The sequence below is a fragment of the Haliaeetus albicilla genome, chromosome 9 (assembly GCF_947461875.1).
Source record: "Haliaeetus albicilla chromosome 9, bHalAlb1.1, whole genome shotgun sequence".
In the NCBI taxonomy this organism is placed as follows: domain Eukaryota; kingdom Metazoa; phylum Chordata; class Aves; order Accipitriformes; family Accipitridae; genus Haliaeetus; species Haliaeetus albicilla.
Genome location: NC_091491.1, coordinates 12,712,189 through 12,730,097, shown reverse-complemented (window position 1 = coordinate 12,730,097; position 17,909 = coordinate 12,712,189). Strand labels below are relative to the sequence as shown.

The window sequence follows — 17,909 nt, the reverse complement described above, 5'->3', positions numbered from 1 at the left end:
CCAGGGGCAGGTTAACTGGAGGACAAGGGCAGAAACTGGGATTTGCCAGAAGGCAAGAAAAGAGTATCCAGTCTCAGCAGAAAAGATAAAATTGTAATGACTACAGACAAGGAGGAATGACCACGTTGCATGGGAGAGAGTAAGAGCTCACAGCTCTCCAAGGGCTGGGTGAGGGCTGTGACCAAGGATGGCTCACTGGGAAGAAGTCACCATCCTACATATGGCCTACCAAACACCTCTCTGTCCCTGAGGAGGAGAGGAAAGGCCTGGCCAGGAGGTGATGGATGCTCTGGCAAGAGTTGAGGGCTGTCCATCTCTAACACTGAGTGGTGGTGCTTTGGCAGATGCTGCCTGAAAGTCGGTGGAGGGACTATAACGTAAAGTGGAGCAACCCAACCACACCGCCAGCACTTTTGCACCCCTACCGCAGTGCTGGGCAATGACTCACTGTGTTTCTATTAGAGGCTTCCAGCTACCTACCCAAGCGCCTTCTGCAAATAACTTGGTGTTTTCCAAATATCACTCCAACGCTGCATGGCGTGCACAGCCCTCCACCAGCTGCAGCATGTTAGCTCCATGCAGGTTAACTGCTCTGCTCCATGCAGGCAGAGAGGAGTCTGGAGCACAATGCGGTCCTGGACTTGCACAGAAGTCCCAGAGGTGGTCCACTCTCAAGGAGGCTCCTGCTGGGAGCAGTGGTAGTGTGCCTGCCTCTTGCCCTGGCTGGGGAGGGCAGATCTACCCCACAGAGAAAATGTGGCTCTTGCCAAGCTGAGCATCACATCCTTCCTGGCCACACCTTGGCCAGTCTGGTCCCCTCTCCATCCTTCCTTTTTGCCATTTGCAGGCACCTGCGAGGCACCTCGCAGGCTCACTTACCAGTTCAGACCTCACTCCCTCCTCTGCTTGTCAGCTTGCTTGTCCCCAAATATCCTGGGTGGATGAGGAGAAAGCCTGCCTCCACAGGCAGGGCTCCCAGCCAGGCAGGAGGTGGGAACCCGGCGTTCAGCCGGATGACTGCTGGACCAGAAATCGGCTCTGAGCTAGCGTAAGCTTACTTGGCTCCTCTGTCTGGTTGCTTAGGGAATATAACTTGTAGATGTACGTAAGAGCATGGTTTGCCTCTGAGCTGTTCCCTGTGATTGTACCTTCAAGCATTCATGGGTCATGTCTTGAGATCTGCCACCTACAGCCATCTGGTCCTGTCCTGCTCCCAAGGCACACAGTGTGGGTAGGGCAGGCAGGAGAAATGCCATTTATGGTGCAGAAATGTTCTAATAAAAAAACAAGTTTCATTAAAACAGGAGAATTAGTTGGAAATCTGCATTGATTATTTGAATGTTTTCAGTGAGATACTTTCCTGTTTCAGGCAGCTGAAAACCTCCATGACTTTATACCTTTGTCGTCAAGCAGATGCCAAATTATTTTGGACTGTCAGGGACCATTTTTTAATTAATAAAAAAAAAATTTTCTCAGTTTAACTGAGTCAGTTTAGGATAACCTGTGTTACAGGGGCCAGGTGAGGGCTGAAACTTTTCTACTGCTGAAAGCCAAAAATAACCCCAAAGTCAGGGCGTTTGCTTCCCAGGGGTCTGTTTTTTCCCTAGAAATCTGACAAAAGCCCCCACTCTGCCAGGCTGGAGGTGGGAGGCTATAGTCATATCAGTGATGCCCTGAGATGTTGCAACATGCTCCTAAAAAATGTTTCCTTACCCACTCCCCCACATTCTAGTCATGATGAAGCGAGAAAGTAATTTCTTCTAGCTCTTCCCCCTTTCAGAAAGAGGATAAGCTATGTGTCTTGGATGAAGGACCATCTAACCCAGGAGGTGCTCTGAGATGGAGAGGTGGCCAAGGAAGAGTGGGCTGGAGCACCTCAGGGGGAATGAGGTTGCTAGCACAGCAAAACAGTGGTGTAAGGTGGAAGTTTTCCCACCGTGGCTCCAGCCAGTTTCAGGATCCATGACCCAGCCTGTGGTCTCCCCTTTCCCCCACCGCCAGCAGGCAGTGCTTGGAGTCAGCAGGACAGGCTGTCTGAAGCAGTTTACATAGAGGAATATGACAGAGGTTTGCTGCAAGCCCCCCAAAAAACCCAGGAGAAAGTGTTAAGGAAAGCAAATGCCCAAAATAAATCTGGTGATAGCAGCAATAGGGAAATTCTCAATCTTGAATGAAAGGGGAACCCTGAAAAAAATGGTGAGGCTGGCTGATGTAAGTTGCTATTTACAGCCGGTTTTAATGCTAAGGAGTCAGGATTTGCTCAGAAAAGGAAGTACTTAAAAATGTCCTGAGTTCAGAAACTGCTTCTAGGACAAGCTCCACTTCTACCTGCAGCAGTCTCCATCCTGCCTTGCTCAGACCTCGGGCACCAGTGACTTTTCATCAGTGTCCAGAAATTTCACCCCCACCATTCCTGACATTTCTGGAGAAATGTTGGAATTTTTTAGATGATTTCATGTCCTGGAACTGGCCCCAGTGGGAACCTGTGCCTGTGGGAGTGACTGGGAACCATCTGTCTCCACCACACCGGGCGAAGGGGAGAGCACGGCCATCCCGGCTGCGCGGCGTGAGCAAGAGCCGGCCACTGCCAGCAGCATTGCACAAGAGACCCCTTTGTGTGTTCCTGAAATCGTGTCACGCCGGGAAGATGTTTGTAGTTGATAAGAAAAAGGTATCTCAATCTTCCTCCAGCAAGGGCATTTTCTGAAAAAAATACCCCAGGGAATACTATTGCTTTCTAATGGTTGATGCCTTAAATTTTTCCTGGCCTTTCTTTTGAAACAAAACAAAACAAATCAAAGAGGATTAAGTGTATAGTATTTCAAAGCAAATTAAAGTGGAATAAAAGAGCCTTGTTGCTCCACACCCTTCTCCATCCCTGGCATGAAATGAAAAGAAGGAAACAGCAAAAACTTGAGTTTTAGCAATTTTTGAGCCTTAGGGAAGCAGCTGTGGGGCTGTGCTCCTGGCTCGCCCTGACTGCTGCCTCCAGGGGCTGGGGCACACCTGACCCACACTCCTCAGCATCCCTCAAACCCTGCAAATGCCTGGGAGGACCAGACAAAGTGTCTCTGCCCAGGCTGCATCCTCTGCCCTGGGGGACAGCTCACCTCACTCAGATCTTTGATGAGTCCTCCACAAAGAGCAAGGAAGACCAGGCTGAAAATTCAGAGCCCTGCTAAGATGAAAAATAAAACCAGTTTATAAATGAACCCACTGGGCCTTGTGTGGTCATCATAACCAAGTGAAAAGGAAAAGAAGCAAGCCACAAATCGATTGCTTTCATTTTCATTAGTGGTCCTGGAGCCCAGCTCTCCAGGAGGTTTGGGTGGGCTGGCTGCAAGCAGCCCACAAAGCGCAGGGGGGCCAGCTGCACCCCACGGGTGCTTTAGGGATTGCCAAGCATCATGACCTTCTCCTGCTCACGGAGTGGGCTGAGACCAGGGTTAATTACCACCGCTGGGGAACTTCCCTGATGCATGGCCCTTGGACCTCCCAAAGACCCCATGTCCACCAGTACCGGCTTGGTCCCCTTCTTTGCAGTGTGCTGGCAGGGATGTGTCTGGTGTCGGTTCCGTCCCCCCCCCCCGGCACTCATGTGGGGTAGGAAACCCCACAGGAGGTGTGAGACCCAAGCTGCCACAGCAAGGTGTGAGCTTTCCAGCTGCAGTGGTCACACACGGAGACCGGCAGCGGAGCTCGGATGTTTACTAGCCTCACGATTTATTTTGGGCTCGCTGCAAGGCTGCAAACCACTTCCCATGTGTGGGGGCTGTTTGTAGGTTAAGGCGCTCTGCAGCACAGGTCCCATCATGCTGTCTGTGATGCTGAGGCTTTTGCCACCCCAGATGGGCCTGTGCCCTTCAAAAGGGCCATTGTCCGGCCGCCCTGACCAGCACGGGCTCTGCCTGGCACCCACATCCCCTGGGGGAGAAGGGAGGGCTCCAGGAGCTCTGGCACTGCTTGCTGGAGTACCATGGCCCTGCAGCCTCCCCATGCGGCCTCCTGCATCCCTTGGGGACCGTGCAGAGAGGTGCAGCCACAGGAGGGACTTGCTGGGGACAGTCTGTGAGTGGGAGCGGAGGGGAGCTGGACTTGGTCAGGGATCGCCTTTGCCCCAGGCTGCAAGCAGAGGGACAAGGCTGTGACCCCTGGGGCACTGCACCTCTGCCCCAGGTGAAACCACCAGCATCTGCCACATGGAGCACCCTACACCCCAGAGCTCGCATCCACTTGTGGGCTTATGGGCAAGAGGATCAAACGGCTAGCAGGAGTGACAGGGATGGGATAATATCCCTTTATGTGCTCCAAGGTGCCAGGGCTGGAGTGGTGCAGCCCCCACGGACGTGCTGTACACCCAGGGGAAGGCAGGCCCATCAGCCTGGGGACAGCCCTCACCATCACCTGCAAGCAGAGTACCCTGCATCCCTCTGCCCTGGGAGAATGTGCTTTGTGACCTGTGGCTCTTGGCGAGGGCAGGATTTCGGGGGAACTTGAAGGAGTCCCAAAGCCTCTGGGCTAATCCTTGTCACTGTCTATCTCAGGGGATGACGACTGAGTACCCACTGTAATATCCTTCTCTATAATCTTCCTCTGCATAATTCTAGCTTTCTTCTTCTACCCTGTCTGCACCAAAACAAATCTCATGCCCCAGTCTGGGTGAGGCTAAAATGATAAAAAGTGGCTCATTTCCAGGAATAATAAAGGAAGCTTGAGAGACGCCAGCTTATAAATACTTAAACTGCAGGAACTGTGACAGCAGAGGGCTCTGGGATTTGTCAGAGAAGCGAAAACCAGTGCACAGAAACAGAAAACTGAAAACAGAAGCTGGCCTCGGAAGTCAAGGAGGGTGAATTACTCTGGGAGCAGCCTGGCAGGAGCATGCAGCCGGGGTTGCAGCCAGGGTTGCAGCCGGGGTTGCAGCTGGTGACTCAAAGCCAGAGTCCTGTGGCAGGGGGTCAGCAGTGCAGAGGAGCAGCTGGGGAGGGAGAGGTACCCCCCTTCCAGGAGGCATCTCAGCACTCTGGTGGAAACAACATCACAGCTGACAAAGGGCAGTTTTGTAAGCGCTAAGTGGTTTGTGCTGATGACACAACCAAGCAACTGCAGCTGCAGCAGCTCTTTGCAGACCCTCCTCCTCCAGCTCTGTCAAATTCATTAGCAGTAAATGATGGCTTCTTTCCTTCACTGACCATCTCAGGGCTCACACCCCCATCACACCTCCCCACCACCCCTGGTGCTCTGTGTAGCGAACGAGATGGCACCGCGTGGGCCACCAGCCCTGTGGCTTGCTCCTTGCAGGCAGCAGGCTGGAAAGCAGAAGCTGTGAAGTTGCCATGAGCAAAGCTGTCTCTGGCTGGTGTTAGCCACAAAGCTGTCTTTCTGCAGCCACAACCTTTCTCACCCGGCAATACAGTGCCGGCAGCCGGCATTTGTCACTTCCCCATGCAGACACTAGCATGTGAGTTGCAAGCACAGAAGAACATAAAACTCCCACTGTTGGTTTCTGCATGATTTATTTCCGTGGCAAAAAGCCATCATTTGGTTTTGCTCTGCAGCAATTCAGCCAAAAGCTGGAGCCACTTCTTGTTCTGCCATGCACCTCTGCCCAGAGCTGCTCAGACTTACCCAGGGAAAGCAGAGCTGGTTCTGCCAGGGCTTGCTATGAATCTGGCAAAATCCCACACCTTCCCAATACCCACGTCAGGACTTACAGAGTCTTTGGCCCCAATAAAAGCACATTCTTGGCCACTCTGGAGATGTCTCTGCTCACTTGCAGAGTGAGCCTGCAGCCTGCCACAGCCGACAGCACCAGTGTCCTGGGTTGTAACGCAGGATAAGACCATGCAAGGAAGCAGGAGTGCAAAAGAAATCCTCCCTGGGGGGGTAAGTGTGAGGAGGAGCAGATCATCACCTATCTCAGGAGCCCTGAACCTTCTTTCTGTCTCTGCCAGAGACAAGCCAATTTGTGAAGGACAGTGTCTCCACTACTCTCACTTGCAGCTCCAGGATAGCCAAGCAGGGGATTTGTACTTCTGGGGATGAAAATCCAGGCCCGGAAGCCCACCCACAGGCCTGAGGATCCTCTCTGCAGTGGAGGGGGGCTTCGACTCCAGCTGCACCCCAGGCTGTGGCAGGACGTCTGGAAGCCCCAGGTCACCTCTCTCCCTGCAGAGCTGCTGCTCTGCCCTGCTTCCCAGGCAGGAGCTGCCTCGAGCCAGCAACCTGCAAAGGCTTGAAAGTCTCTCCCACGCCAGGCAGGTTCTTCACCACTCATTTCTCACCTTTTTGGCCAGAAAAGCCATCTTGTACTCAAGGGAGCTTTTGGAAGGAGCAGTTCAGGCTGGTAAAATACCTCAAGTGTGACAAACCACCCCTTCCAGAGAACTCACTGATACCCTGGGGGCTGAGGTTGAGGTGGCAAAAGACTCTCCCGCTTGCAAAGACCCTCCAAAGCAGGGTGAGATCCTGCCATTTGATTGCTTTGTGGAGGCCTGTGACTGTTACTGTGACTGTGAGTAGTCAGATGCCTCACCAACCTGGTAGACTTCAAAGATGAGATGGCTCCCCAGGTGGATGAGGGCAGAGGAGTGAGTGGATGTTGTTTGTTTTGACTTTAGTAAGGCTCCCATAACATCCTCACAGGCGAACTGGTGAGGTATGGATTAGATAAGTGGCAGTGACAGGGACTGAGAACTGGCTGAATGGCTGGGCTTGGAGGGTTGTGATCCATGGCACAAAGTCCAGCTGGAGGCCAGTCACCAGTGGGGAACCCCAGGGATCAGTACTGGGGCCAGTACTGTTGAATATCTTAATGACCTGGATGATGGGACAAAGTGCACCCTCAGCAAGTTTGCAGATGACACAAAGCTGGGAGGAGCAGCTGACACGCCAGAGGGACATGCTGCCTTCCAGAAGGACCTCATCAGGCTGGAGAGATGGGTTGACAAAAGGCTCGTGAAGTTCAACAAGGAGAAGTGCAAAGTCTTGCCCCTGTGGAGGAACAACCCCAGGCACTAGTGTATGTTGTTGTTGACCAGCTGGAAAGCAGTTTGGATAAAAGGACCCAGGGCTCCTGGTGGACACCAGACTGGACAAGAGTGGCAAGGTGCCCTTGCCACAAAGAAGGCCAACAGGCTCCCGGGCTGAATTAGGAGGACCATTGCCAGCAGGTCAAGGAGGTGACCCTTCCCCTCTGCTCAGCACTGGTGAGGCACTCCTGGAGTGCTGGGTCCAGTTCTGGGCTCCCCAGTATGAGACATAAGGACATACTAGAGAGAGTCCAGTGAAGGGCCACGAAGATAATTAAGGGACAGGAGCATCCAGGAGGATCCAGGGAACTACAGGCCTGTCAGCCTGACCGTGGTACCAGGGAAGATTATGGAGTGGTTCATCTTGAGTGCGCTCACACAGCATGTGCAGGACAACCAGGGGATCAGGCCCAGCCAAAATGCGTTCATGAAAGGGAGGTCCTGCTTGACGAACCTGATCTCCTTCTATGACTAGGTGACCCACCTAGTGGATGAGGGAAAGGCTGTGGATGTTGTCTACCTGGACTTCAGTAAGGCCTTTGACACTGTCTCTCACAGCATACTCCTTGGGAAGCTGGCATGTCATGGCTTGGACAGGTTTACTCTTCACTGGGTAAAAAACTGGCTGGATGGCTGAGCCCAGAGGATAGTGGTGAATGGAGTTAAATCCAGTTGGCAGCCAGTCACAAGTGGTGTTCCCCAGGGCCCAGTTTTGGGGCCAGTTCTCTTTAACGTCTTTATCAATGGTCTGGACAAGGGGATCGAGCGCACCCTCAGTAAGTTTGCGGAGGACACCAAGTTGGGCAGGAGTGTTGATCTGCTCGAGGGTAGGAAGGGTCTCCAGAGGGATCTGGACAGGCTGGATGGATGAGCTGAGGCCAGTTGTATGCGATTCAACAAGGCCAAGTGCTGGGTCCTGCACTTGGATCACAACAACCCCATGTAATGCTACAGGCTTGGGGAAGAGTGGCTGGAAAGCTGCCTGGTGGAAAAAGACCTGGGGGTGCTGGTTGACAGCCAGCTGAATATGAGCCAGCAGTGTGCCCAGGTGGCCAAGAAGGCCAACGGCATCCTGGCCTGTATCAGAAATAGTGTGGCCAGCAGGAGCAGGGCAGTGATCGACTCCCTGTACTCAGCACTGGTGAGACCACACCTCAAATACTGTGTTCAGTTTTGGGCCCCTCACTACAGGAAAGACATTGAGGTGCTGGAGCGTGTTCAGAGAAGGGCAACGAAGCTGGTGAAGGGTCTAGAGCACAAGTCTTATGAGGAGCAGCTGAGAGAACCAGGGTTGTTTAGTCTGGAGAGAAGGAGACTGAGGGGAGACCTTATTGCTCTCTACAACTACCTGAAAGGAGGTTGTAGTGAGGTGGGTACTGGTCTCTTCTATCAAGTAACTAGTGATAGGATGAGAGGAAATGGCGTCAAGTTGTGCCAGGGGAGGTTTAGATTGGATATTAGAAAAAATTTCTTTACTGAAAGGATTGTCAGGCATTGGAACAGGCTGCCCAGGGAAGTGGTGGAGTCACCATCCCTGGAAGTGTTCAAAAAACGCATAGACAAGGCACTTCAGGACATGGTTTAGGGGGCAGGGTGGTGTTGGGTTGATGGTTGGACTTAATGATCTTAAAGGTCTTTTCCAACCTAAACGATTCTATGATTCTCTCTCTCCTAGGAGGAGAGGCTGAGAGAGCTGGGACTGTTCAGCCTGGAGAAGAGAAGACTCAGGGAGATCTTATCAATGTGTGGGGGGCAGGCAAAGTAGATGGAGCCTGACTCTTCTCAGTGGTGGCCAGTGACAGGACAAGAGGCAATGGGAAAATCTATTTAAACACCAGATAAAACTTTATTATGAACACTGAAACAGGTTGCCCAGAGAGGTTGTGGAGTCTCCATCCCTGGAGATATTCAAAGCCCATCTGGACACAGTCCTGGACAGCCTTCCCAGCTGACCCTGCTTTGAGCAGGGGCTGGACTGGATGAACTCCAGGGGTACTTCCAGCCTCAGCTCCTTGCTGGTCCACGTCAAGCCAAACACTACGGGACTGGTGGGGGCAGAGGGCTTTGGGTAGCACGGAGCCTGCAGTCCAGCCACCCCTCAACTCCATGTGCTGTAGTTAGCAACCTTTGATAAATACCCGACACATAACAGCACGAGCATGCTTTGTTTTATTTTTTTCCCAGAGTTGCATAATCTTAGGCAAACATTGTGTCTTTTGCTGTACAGACTCACAGGGAAAATCCTTCCTGCAGTTCAGATAAGTAGTTCTCCTCTTTGTGGCCATGCCACTTGGCACATTTTAGTTTCCTTTTGATTTGATGAAATCGAAAATGAGCACTGAGTCAGAGCTCAACATACTTGGCTCCAGTGTGAACAAAATCCCAGTCTTTCTGACTTCTCTCTCTCTTTTTTTTTTTTTCCCTAATTCCCTTTGGCTGTTTCACTTTCGTGACATCCTCTGTCATCATTCTGGAACTTCCACTTGGGCTTCTCCCGGCTGCCTCCAGGACTCCCTATTAAAAGGGAACTGAATCCAGCTGCTGCAGTCTGAGCTGCATCTGCCAGAGCTTCTAGTCCTGCTCCGACTGCCCTCACCCTACGGGAAGATGAAGGTCTCTGCAGCCGTTTTTGCTCTTCTCCTCATTGCAGCCTCTTGCTCCCAAACTTTCTCTGGCCCAGGTGAGTCCTGCTTTTTCATTTGTGAAGGAAGAACAGATCTAAGCCTTCATTATCATTTCTCCGTTGAGCTCCCCTAGCAGATTACTGGGAATTTTTCACCATTTGTACCACTCTCCACTCTGCACTGAGATCAGCTACATGTAGGAACCCCAGAATTAGAAAATCATCCATCCATCCATCCATCCATCATCTGTCCACCCGTCCAGCCACCCTGGGCTCAGAGTACTTATTCCTGGTTATAGTTTATGGACTTCAGTCTCTGCCCTGGGGCTGGGGGAGGTGGGGAAACAAAGCTCTGAGCAGCGACTGGGTGGGAATTTCCCCCAGCATCTGACAATACTGTTCCTGGCATTGGACCAGATGATCCCTAATGTCCATTTCAAACTTAATTATTCTCTCATTCCTCACTCCCTTCCCCACCAGCACAGCTCCCTGAGCTGATGGGCTGGCTGCTCCCAATGCACAGCCTAGCACATGCTTGCATTGTCTCTCTTTGCCTCTTCCAGCTGGATCCGACCTCCGAATCTGCTGCTTCTCTTACACACACCACAAACTCCCGCAGAGGCTCATCCTGCGTTATTACAGCACCAGCACCACTTGCACCCTGCCAGCCATCGTGTAAGTACCAGCCCTAACTCCTGCGTGCAGACAAGCTGGGGCAGTGTGCGGACAGCTGCTGTGGGGTGTGCGCATGTGAGTGACCAGCTCTGCGGGGTAGTCATGGGCATGGGGGTCTGTGGGAACAGAGCAGGATGAGGAGAACCCCAAGGGAAAGGGGCTTGAACAGGGACTGCCAGAGGTGCTCTTGTGGGGATGCCCAGGGATGTTCCTGCAGGAGCTGAGGAGGCAGTGTGGGAAAAGGGCTGGGAGTGGGGGAAATCACAGCATCAGCTTAGGGCACAGGGGAGAACCTCTTGCAATGCCCCAAAGCTGGGATCCAGGTCTGAGCACAGATCTAATATGTCATTCCTGTTCCACAGGTTCATCACAAAGAAAGGGCGCCAGGTATGTGCCAATCCCAGCGACACCTGGGTTCAAAATTACCTGCAAAATTTGAAGCAGAACTGAGAAAAGCAAGATGGCAAGCGTAACTGCTGTCATGCACAAGTTGCGTTATCCTGAGCTCCTGCAATGGAGCAGGACACTGGGGCAACAGGAGCTGCACAAGCCCATGTCATCTGCAGGCAGCTCCAAGGGACTGCTGGAAGGACACCACGAGACACCTTGTGTTGGGGTGCTACTGCTTGCCCCCAGCTTGCATGGACCAGTCTGCAGCCTCATCCCTCTGCCCTGACACCTCCGCCTGTGGCCTGGGGAGGCTCATGGGACTGTACCTCTATTGTTCTTGCATTATTTTAAATTATTTAAGTAATTGTCATATGGTATAGGCAGTACTTTCTTCTGTGGATAATAATGCTATTTATGGGAGGGTGGCAGGGAGGGTATTTATGGGAGGGTGGCTTAGAGTCTCAGCATTGGATGACGGGTAGCCCTGGCTTACATGGGTGAAATCATGATTCTGGAGAATAAAGGATTTGGACAAAACCTCTGCTTTTTTTCCCTTTATGTGCCTCTGTGTGGTGTTCACCAGCACAGAGACAGAACTTCACCGTAAGCCTATCTGCACAGTCTATATGACATGTGATGATGGGGAATGGGTTGAGGCAAAACCATAAAGTTTCCATACTGCAGACATATGAATATCTTCTGACATCTCATTCCCCCACCACATACACCCCTGCCGCCCACATCCTCTACAGAATTAGACATGTTTGCACATACATATGGGCCTTTTACATAAATGAATATGCTCTTCACACACCCCAGGCATGTCCTATATACTTGCTTGCCGGTCCCAGCCCCACAGACTGCACCCCAAACTGGTCCCTAGGCATGCTGTGTGTGCAATGGGGTGGTGATGGGACACATTGCTGTAAGGGGTAAAATCCTGGCAGAGGCTTTGTGGGGTGCAGCAGGGAGAGCGGCTCATGGTCAGATGGGAGGAAGCAGAGGGCATGGAGCTGCTGCGGTGCAGGGGCTGCCCTGGGAGCTGGCAGGTACCTGGGGCTCATGAGCTGCTCGTCCACCCTCATGCCGAGGGTGCTGGGGTGCAGAGCAGGGCCAATTCCCTGTCCATACCCACACCTGCTAGTCATTTCTGTCAGCTAAGCAGCAGTGTTTCGCACAGGCACCCACACGCACACTGTCAGCGGCCCCGCGGTGTCCCTGCTCATACATATCTGTTCCTCCAAGACATAACCACATCTCTGCCTGCCAGACCCCGCATGCAGCTGGGTCTTCCCGAGCCCAACAGTACTGCCTGGAGAGGGGCAGGGATCCCAGCTTTGTTTTTGACCACCCCAATGGGGGTTGTTCCTCACTTTCCCACCTGTAAAACAAAGGGAAGGGTTCAGCTATGCTGCAGGGGTAAAACAGCCACCAGCAAACCTACTGCAGTCATTCCCAGGATGTGCCTTTGCATGGGAACATGAATGGGAGGGAGCAGGTCCCAAGGGTAAAAACACAGTTCTGGGCACAGCTTGCCCATTGCAACCGTGCTCAGCACTCCTCTGCTTCTGCACGCTAGAAGAAATGTTCCCAATAGCACAGTTACCCAGAGCTGGCTTGGCCTTGCAGCCATCCTGTTCCTGATGGTATTTCTTCTTCCTAATGCAAAAAAAGCCTTTCTCTTATTGTTTCATTTTTTTCTGCAGCTATAGATCAGACTTGGCAGCCCTGAGGCTGGGAAAGCACCTCTGCGTTGTCTTGTGATTTCCCTCTAGTCTTGTGTCTTCCAGGCTGGAAAGCTGGCTGCAGGCAGGAGGGCTCATGGGGCACCCAAGGACCGGCATCCCAGCAGAGGGCAGACCCAGCCCAGGCACCATGTTGTGTCCCAGGAGATAGCGCTGGTGATAGGGTCCATGTGGAGGGCTCCTCTCGAGCTCCATGGGGATGGCTCCTGACCGCTTTGCTGGGAGGATGCTTTGGGAAAGGCACAGGCTCTTACTCACCCCCAGCAGAGTCCCCGTGCTACCCTGGCACAGCAGGGTCCTAGCAGAGAGGGTCAGGTCCAAGCAGGGACAAGGTGGGTCAGCAAGTTTGCAAAAAATCTCGTTCCACTCTATGGCCAGGGCTTACTATCGTGGGAGAGAGACAAAAATCTGCAGAGGGCTGTAACCTGAGCAGGGCTTCCCCAATCTGCTGTGAAACACAGGAGCAGAGAGTGGCCACCGCAAGATGGGGTGGATGGACAGGAGCCGCTGCCCATGGGTGGGCAGGTGAGAAGCCCAGCAAGGGGGTGCTGGGGGTCTCCTCTACCGCTGAAGGCATCTCGACCCCTCCCCACCTGATGTACACTCAGTCACCTTTTGTGCTGAGAAGCCAAGTCTGGTGCTGCAGAGGAACTGCAGGAGCCCAATGTAGTCCCTGATCTGGGGCTCCATGCAGTGCGAGAGGATGGAGGATGGATGTCGTGGTGAAAGGGAAGGCTGGGGGGGGTCTGAGGTTTGCCCCAGGACTGGGGAGCAGGGTACAGGCTGGAGAGGCAGAAGGACTCGACACTGCAGCCAGCTCTTCTCTGGATAGTCCCTGGCCACAAGCCCAGGCTCATGCGGGAATTTCCCTCTCCAGCCTTTCTGGTTTCGGTTTCCTTCCTGAAGCTGCAGAAGCAGCAGCCAAGCCAGCCTGCTCCGGGAGCCCTGCTCCCTGCTGTCCCAGACCCATCTCCCCTGGCATGAGCCAGGCACCATGAGGGCAGGTGTGGGGACCATGGCAGACCAGCCAGGGGCTCCCATGCCTGCCTGCACCACCTGGCTGTCCCTGCTGGCCCATGCGGATGGGGCTGGTGGGGAGCAACACCATGGCGGGGTGCTGTAAGAGCAAAGGAGAAATCGTAGCCCAAGGGGTCAAACGTGCAGGGAGCAGCCTGCCTGCAGCCTCTCACCTGCTGCCAGCTCTGGGCAGGGAAGGGCAGGCAGGGGGACACTCGGACAAGCTGGGATAGCTGCTGTGGGGAGAGATACTGCTGAATCCAGGGAATGTATCAGCTGCTTGTGATGGTCCTGTCTTGAGGCCTGGGGCAGCACCAGCCCTTTCTTGCCTGCTGCACAGAAATCTGCAAGAGATGTCTCAGCTATAGATCAGTCCCTGGCCCCGACACTCTTCTCCACGTCGACTCTGACAGCACAACACTCCCTTTCCTGCAGGTGTCTTTGCTCTGCAAGCAGTTTAGGGACATCTGCGCTGCAAAATGGGGTGACAGTTGGGATGAGCTCTACCATGAGACTGTGTGCGTGACATGGAGCACAAACAAGCATGGAGCCAGGTATTGAGTCTCAAGATGCAAGTCAGGACTCCTGAAGGCCAGGTGGTTCACCAGCCAGATCTGAGCCAAAGGAATGAGAGTCTAGAGGAGAGGCAAGGGAAGAGTTCAGCTCCCCAGTTGCCTGCTGGAAGGTGACCATTGCTCAGCCATCAGACTTCTCATGTGCTTACAGAGGTGGACAAAAGCCAAGGTCAGCTGCTCCTGTGGGGCCTGGCAGGTTGACTTTTCTGGACCCCATGAACCACAGGCTTTTCCTTCACTGCCTGCTGTGGCAGAAGGCACCCAGAAGGTCAGAAAACCCTCATGATGCTATGGGCAACGCACCTGTTATCCTGGTTCTCTCTGGTCTTTTTGTGAGCGTGAACCCTGTGGCTGTCCCCTTTCTCCCAGTGAAGCTGGAGAAGCCCTGGGAAGGGAGATGAGCCATGCAGACCTTCAGACCTGACGGCTGCATTGTGTCCCTGCTGGCCCCTGTTCCTAACCTGATTCTGTAGCTGCCCCCTCCATCAGCCCCCACAGGGCAGTTCTTTACTCCTTTTGCTCTCAGCCATTCTCCTCAACATGAGGAGTGCTGTTGTAGTTATTTCTAGCCAACGTTGCTGAAGCACCTGCTCTATTAAGGGATGTACATCCTGACACGGCCTCTCTCTGCAGCTCTTTGATAACTGATGGCTTGAACTTGGCCTCACGGCTCAGCCTCTTTGAGTTCTGTCTTCTAACCTACACTGGCCATGTTCTGGCAGCTCCATGTCACTCAAGAAACCTTTCTCCTAAACCCACCCATTTATATGTCCCATCACTGGTGCTTCCCTGTAGAAAGTGGGTACTAGATGGATCAGTGCTAAGCACAAACATGGTCTGTATGTCTGCTTAGTTCCTGACGGGACCATGAAGGTCTCTCTGGTTGAACATTATTGCTCTCCTTATTGTTGCCCTCTGCTCCCAGTCTGGCTCTGCTCCAGGTGAATCCATCTCTGTCTTTGGGTTGTTATTTCCTCTCCTGGAGGAAGAAGGACTCATGATGGTGACCAGTAATGCCTGAGGAACAAGCATGACATGCTCTGACTCCTTGGTCTGGAGCATGGCCTGCTGGGAGTGCTTATTCTCCCCTGGTCGAACACATCCATGTCCCCTACTGGTCATATGGATTCAGCCCTGCACCCCAAATCTCTTCCAGCCATCCCTGACACAGCTGTGTGCTGTTTTACATGCACTTGGCAGAAGCTTTATAGGAAATACGTGAAGGACTATTTCTACACCACCAGCAGATACCAGCAGCCAGCTGTTGCATGGGTATGGGCTCTTGCCTGTGTGGGAAGCCTTTTGCTCAGCCCCACAAATCTTCCTCCCAAGGGACCAAGAGTGGGACTTGTTGGGGTGTTATTCGGGATTGGCCATCACTCAGTCCTGGCAAGGAGAGATGCTTTCCAGTTGCAAGGAGATGGCTGAGAAGGACCTGCCCACACTGATGCTGGAATGAGCCCAGTGGAGGGAGGATGAGCGGTTGTTTCTGGTATCCCATGGGGTGCAGCTGCCCCAGCACGACTGAGAAAGTGCTCCCAAGTGAGGTGTTTGGTGGGCAGCAGGGAAATACCCAGAGGGTGCCTGCCCCAGGAGACACCAACCACACACTCTGCAGTGGCCACTTAGGTCTGTGGTCTGTTGTCCTTCTCCCTGCTGTGGGAGAAGCAGCAAGTTGAGGCAGGGCCAGGAGTCTGGCCCAGGGACCTCCTCTGGTTTCTCAGCACCTCCCCTTGGCTGGCTGTCTCCACACCAGACAACGGTCATGAAAATGACATTCCCCAGCCCTGGCGTGACTCAGTGCAGGTCTACGGTGGTGCACCCCTTCCCCACCAAAAAGGTTTCCTGGTCCTCCCCACTTCCCAGCTTTACTAACAGGAAGAAACACCAGATCTTCACTGACCCTGATGCCATCTGAGTGAAGACATTTCTGAACTTTTTGGGGACACACTGAGATGGCCACCCCCGCCTGGTCCCCCAATGCTCCAGCTCTGGCCCCTGGGAGCCCAGCCCAGCCCCAGCTTCTTCCTCTCCTCTTGCAAAGGAATGATTTCTGTGTTGTGGACTGCTTGTGACAGTCCTGCGGGCAGGGAAGTGGGACCTGTGGCCCCAATGGCGAGTGCTGGCCCCATCAGCCCACCTCACCCAGCCTGACTCTGCAAAGGCAAGCTCGTGCCTCAGTTTCCCATCTGTAAGTGAGGGATAGCAATGCTTAAAAGCTTTCTGCGAAGTGCTCAAGGAGCCACTGTATGAAAGCAAAACATCATGAGCACTGTTTGATTATTCTCATGTTCAGGAAGACCTTGCTGATTTTATATCCCTTCCTTGCTTCCTTCTGCTGCTGGGATGTGTCCCAAGGTCCCCCTTGCCTCCTATTACAGTGGGCTGTGCCAGAGCTGCTTTGCAGGGACACAGAACAGAAGCTTGTACCTCTCCCCTCCTGCTGGGTTACCTGCCCAGCCTGCATAGCATTTGGGCTCCTTTGAGAGTTGCTCTGGGGCTACTCTTCCTTCTTCTACCTTGAGGGAAGGGGCATTTCAGGTGTGCTGTTAATTAGCAATTTTCACCCTTATTGTGTAGACATGGTTTCACATTGTCTTTAAGGAATAAAGCCTTCTGTTCATAATGCCTGTCTCCATCACTGAGCTTGGACATTGATGGATCTCCTCTCTGATGCACAGGCTACACCTTCCCACCTACCCCCAGTAGAGTGGTCCTTTTGGGACCCCCAAACCCTGCTCTCCACAGCCCAGACTCCTGGATGTGCAGGGGAAGGTGTGGGGACACAGCCATGAGTCTACTGTGAGCCCCAGTTCGGGATGCAGCTGGGCCCTGGCTCCCTGAGGAGCACATTGTCCCCCATTTCCTCCTGCCAGGTCTTTGTTCACTCTGCAAGGCTGCCGTCAGGGTGGGCTGTGGGGAAGCATCCCTGGGCCCCAGCCCCCAAGCTTGTAAATCCCACTCACCCAACAGGGCTTTTCCGATCCCATTCCCAAGCCCTGGGATCCCTTCCTCTGCTGCATCCTCCCTCTCCCTCCTCTGCCTCTGTCCTCTGCTCACAGTCTCCCAGCTCCCAGCTCCCTGCCTCATCTCCTTGATGCCCCGCTGCCCCCTGCACCCCAGCCCTCAGCACCCACCTCCACTCACTTACACCTTTCGTCCCCATCCCCAGGGAGAGCCACCCTATTCTGCCTGGGCCCTGTGCTCCATTACCAAGAATTTGGGACCCCCTCCATACCTGGGACCGCCTCCATCACTGGGACCCTCCATCCCTCAGCACCTGGGCAGCATGCAGACAGGTGCCCTGCCAGGATGCAGGGCCAAGGTCAATTCAGGTTGTGGCACCAGCTCCTGGTGCACAGACATGTCAGGACTCTGTCCACTGCCTGCTCTCACTGGGAGGATGCTCTGCCAGCTCAGCCTGGCAAAGCGGGTCCACCAGAGCTTGCCGACCCTGGCCTCATGGATGGGGCAGCTCCCCACCTTGTGATTTCCAGACATCCCTTTGCGAAAACCACAGTGGCAAATCCAGTGGGTCCAGCTCTACCAGCTCCTGGCCTTGGCTACTGATATGATGGGGGAAAAGGGCTGGGGGAGAGGTCTGGCTCTGCAGCAGCACAGAGGCTGGGAGGAAACAGCCCTGGGAGGTGCTGGAGTCGTGATGGGGCTGCTGCTGCCGTACTGGGAGCAGGGAGGCAATGCAGAAGGGGAGGTTTTTAGGGCTAAGGACTCTGAGGTATTTCCAGTTGGGAAGTTGGGGTTCTTCCCCTGCCCCTCCCAAAATGGTTGTAGTGGGGTCCTATCGGCCCTGTTTTTCTAGGCAGGAGGAAAACAACCTCTTCCAGAGCTGACA

At 53.6% G+C, this 17,909-nt stretch overlaps 1 protein-coding gene across 1 annotated transcript; it reads left to right on the top strand.

Annotated features, from left to right (window-relative positions):
- The first annotated feature begins 9,552 nt into the window (after window positions 1–9,552).
- Window positions 9,553–11,256, top strand: LOC104314377 (C-C motif chemokine 4). Its single transcript, XM_009913842.2, has 3 exons — window positions 9,553–9,711; window positions 10,218–10,329; window positions 10,692–11,256. The coding sequence occupies exons 1-3, from the start codon at window positions 9,639–9,641 to the stop codon at window positions 10,777–10,779; spliced, it is 273 nt and encodes a 90-aa protein (XP_009912144.1). The 5' UTR covers window positions 9,553–9,638; the 3' UTR covers window positions 10,780–11,256.
- Window positions 11,257–17,909: the final 6,653 nt, after the last annotated feature.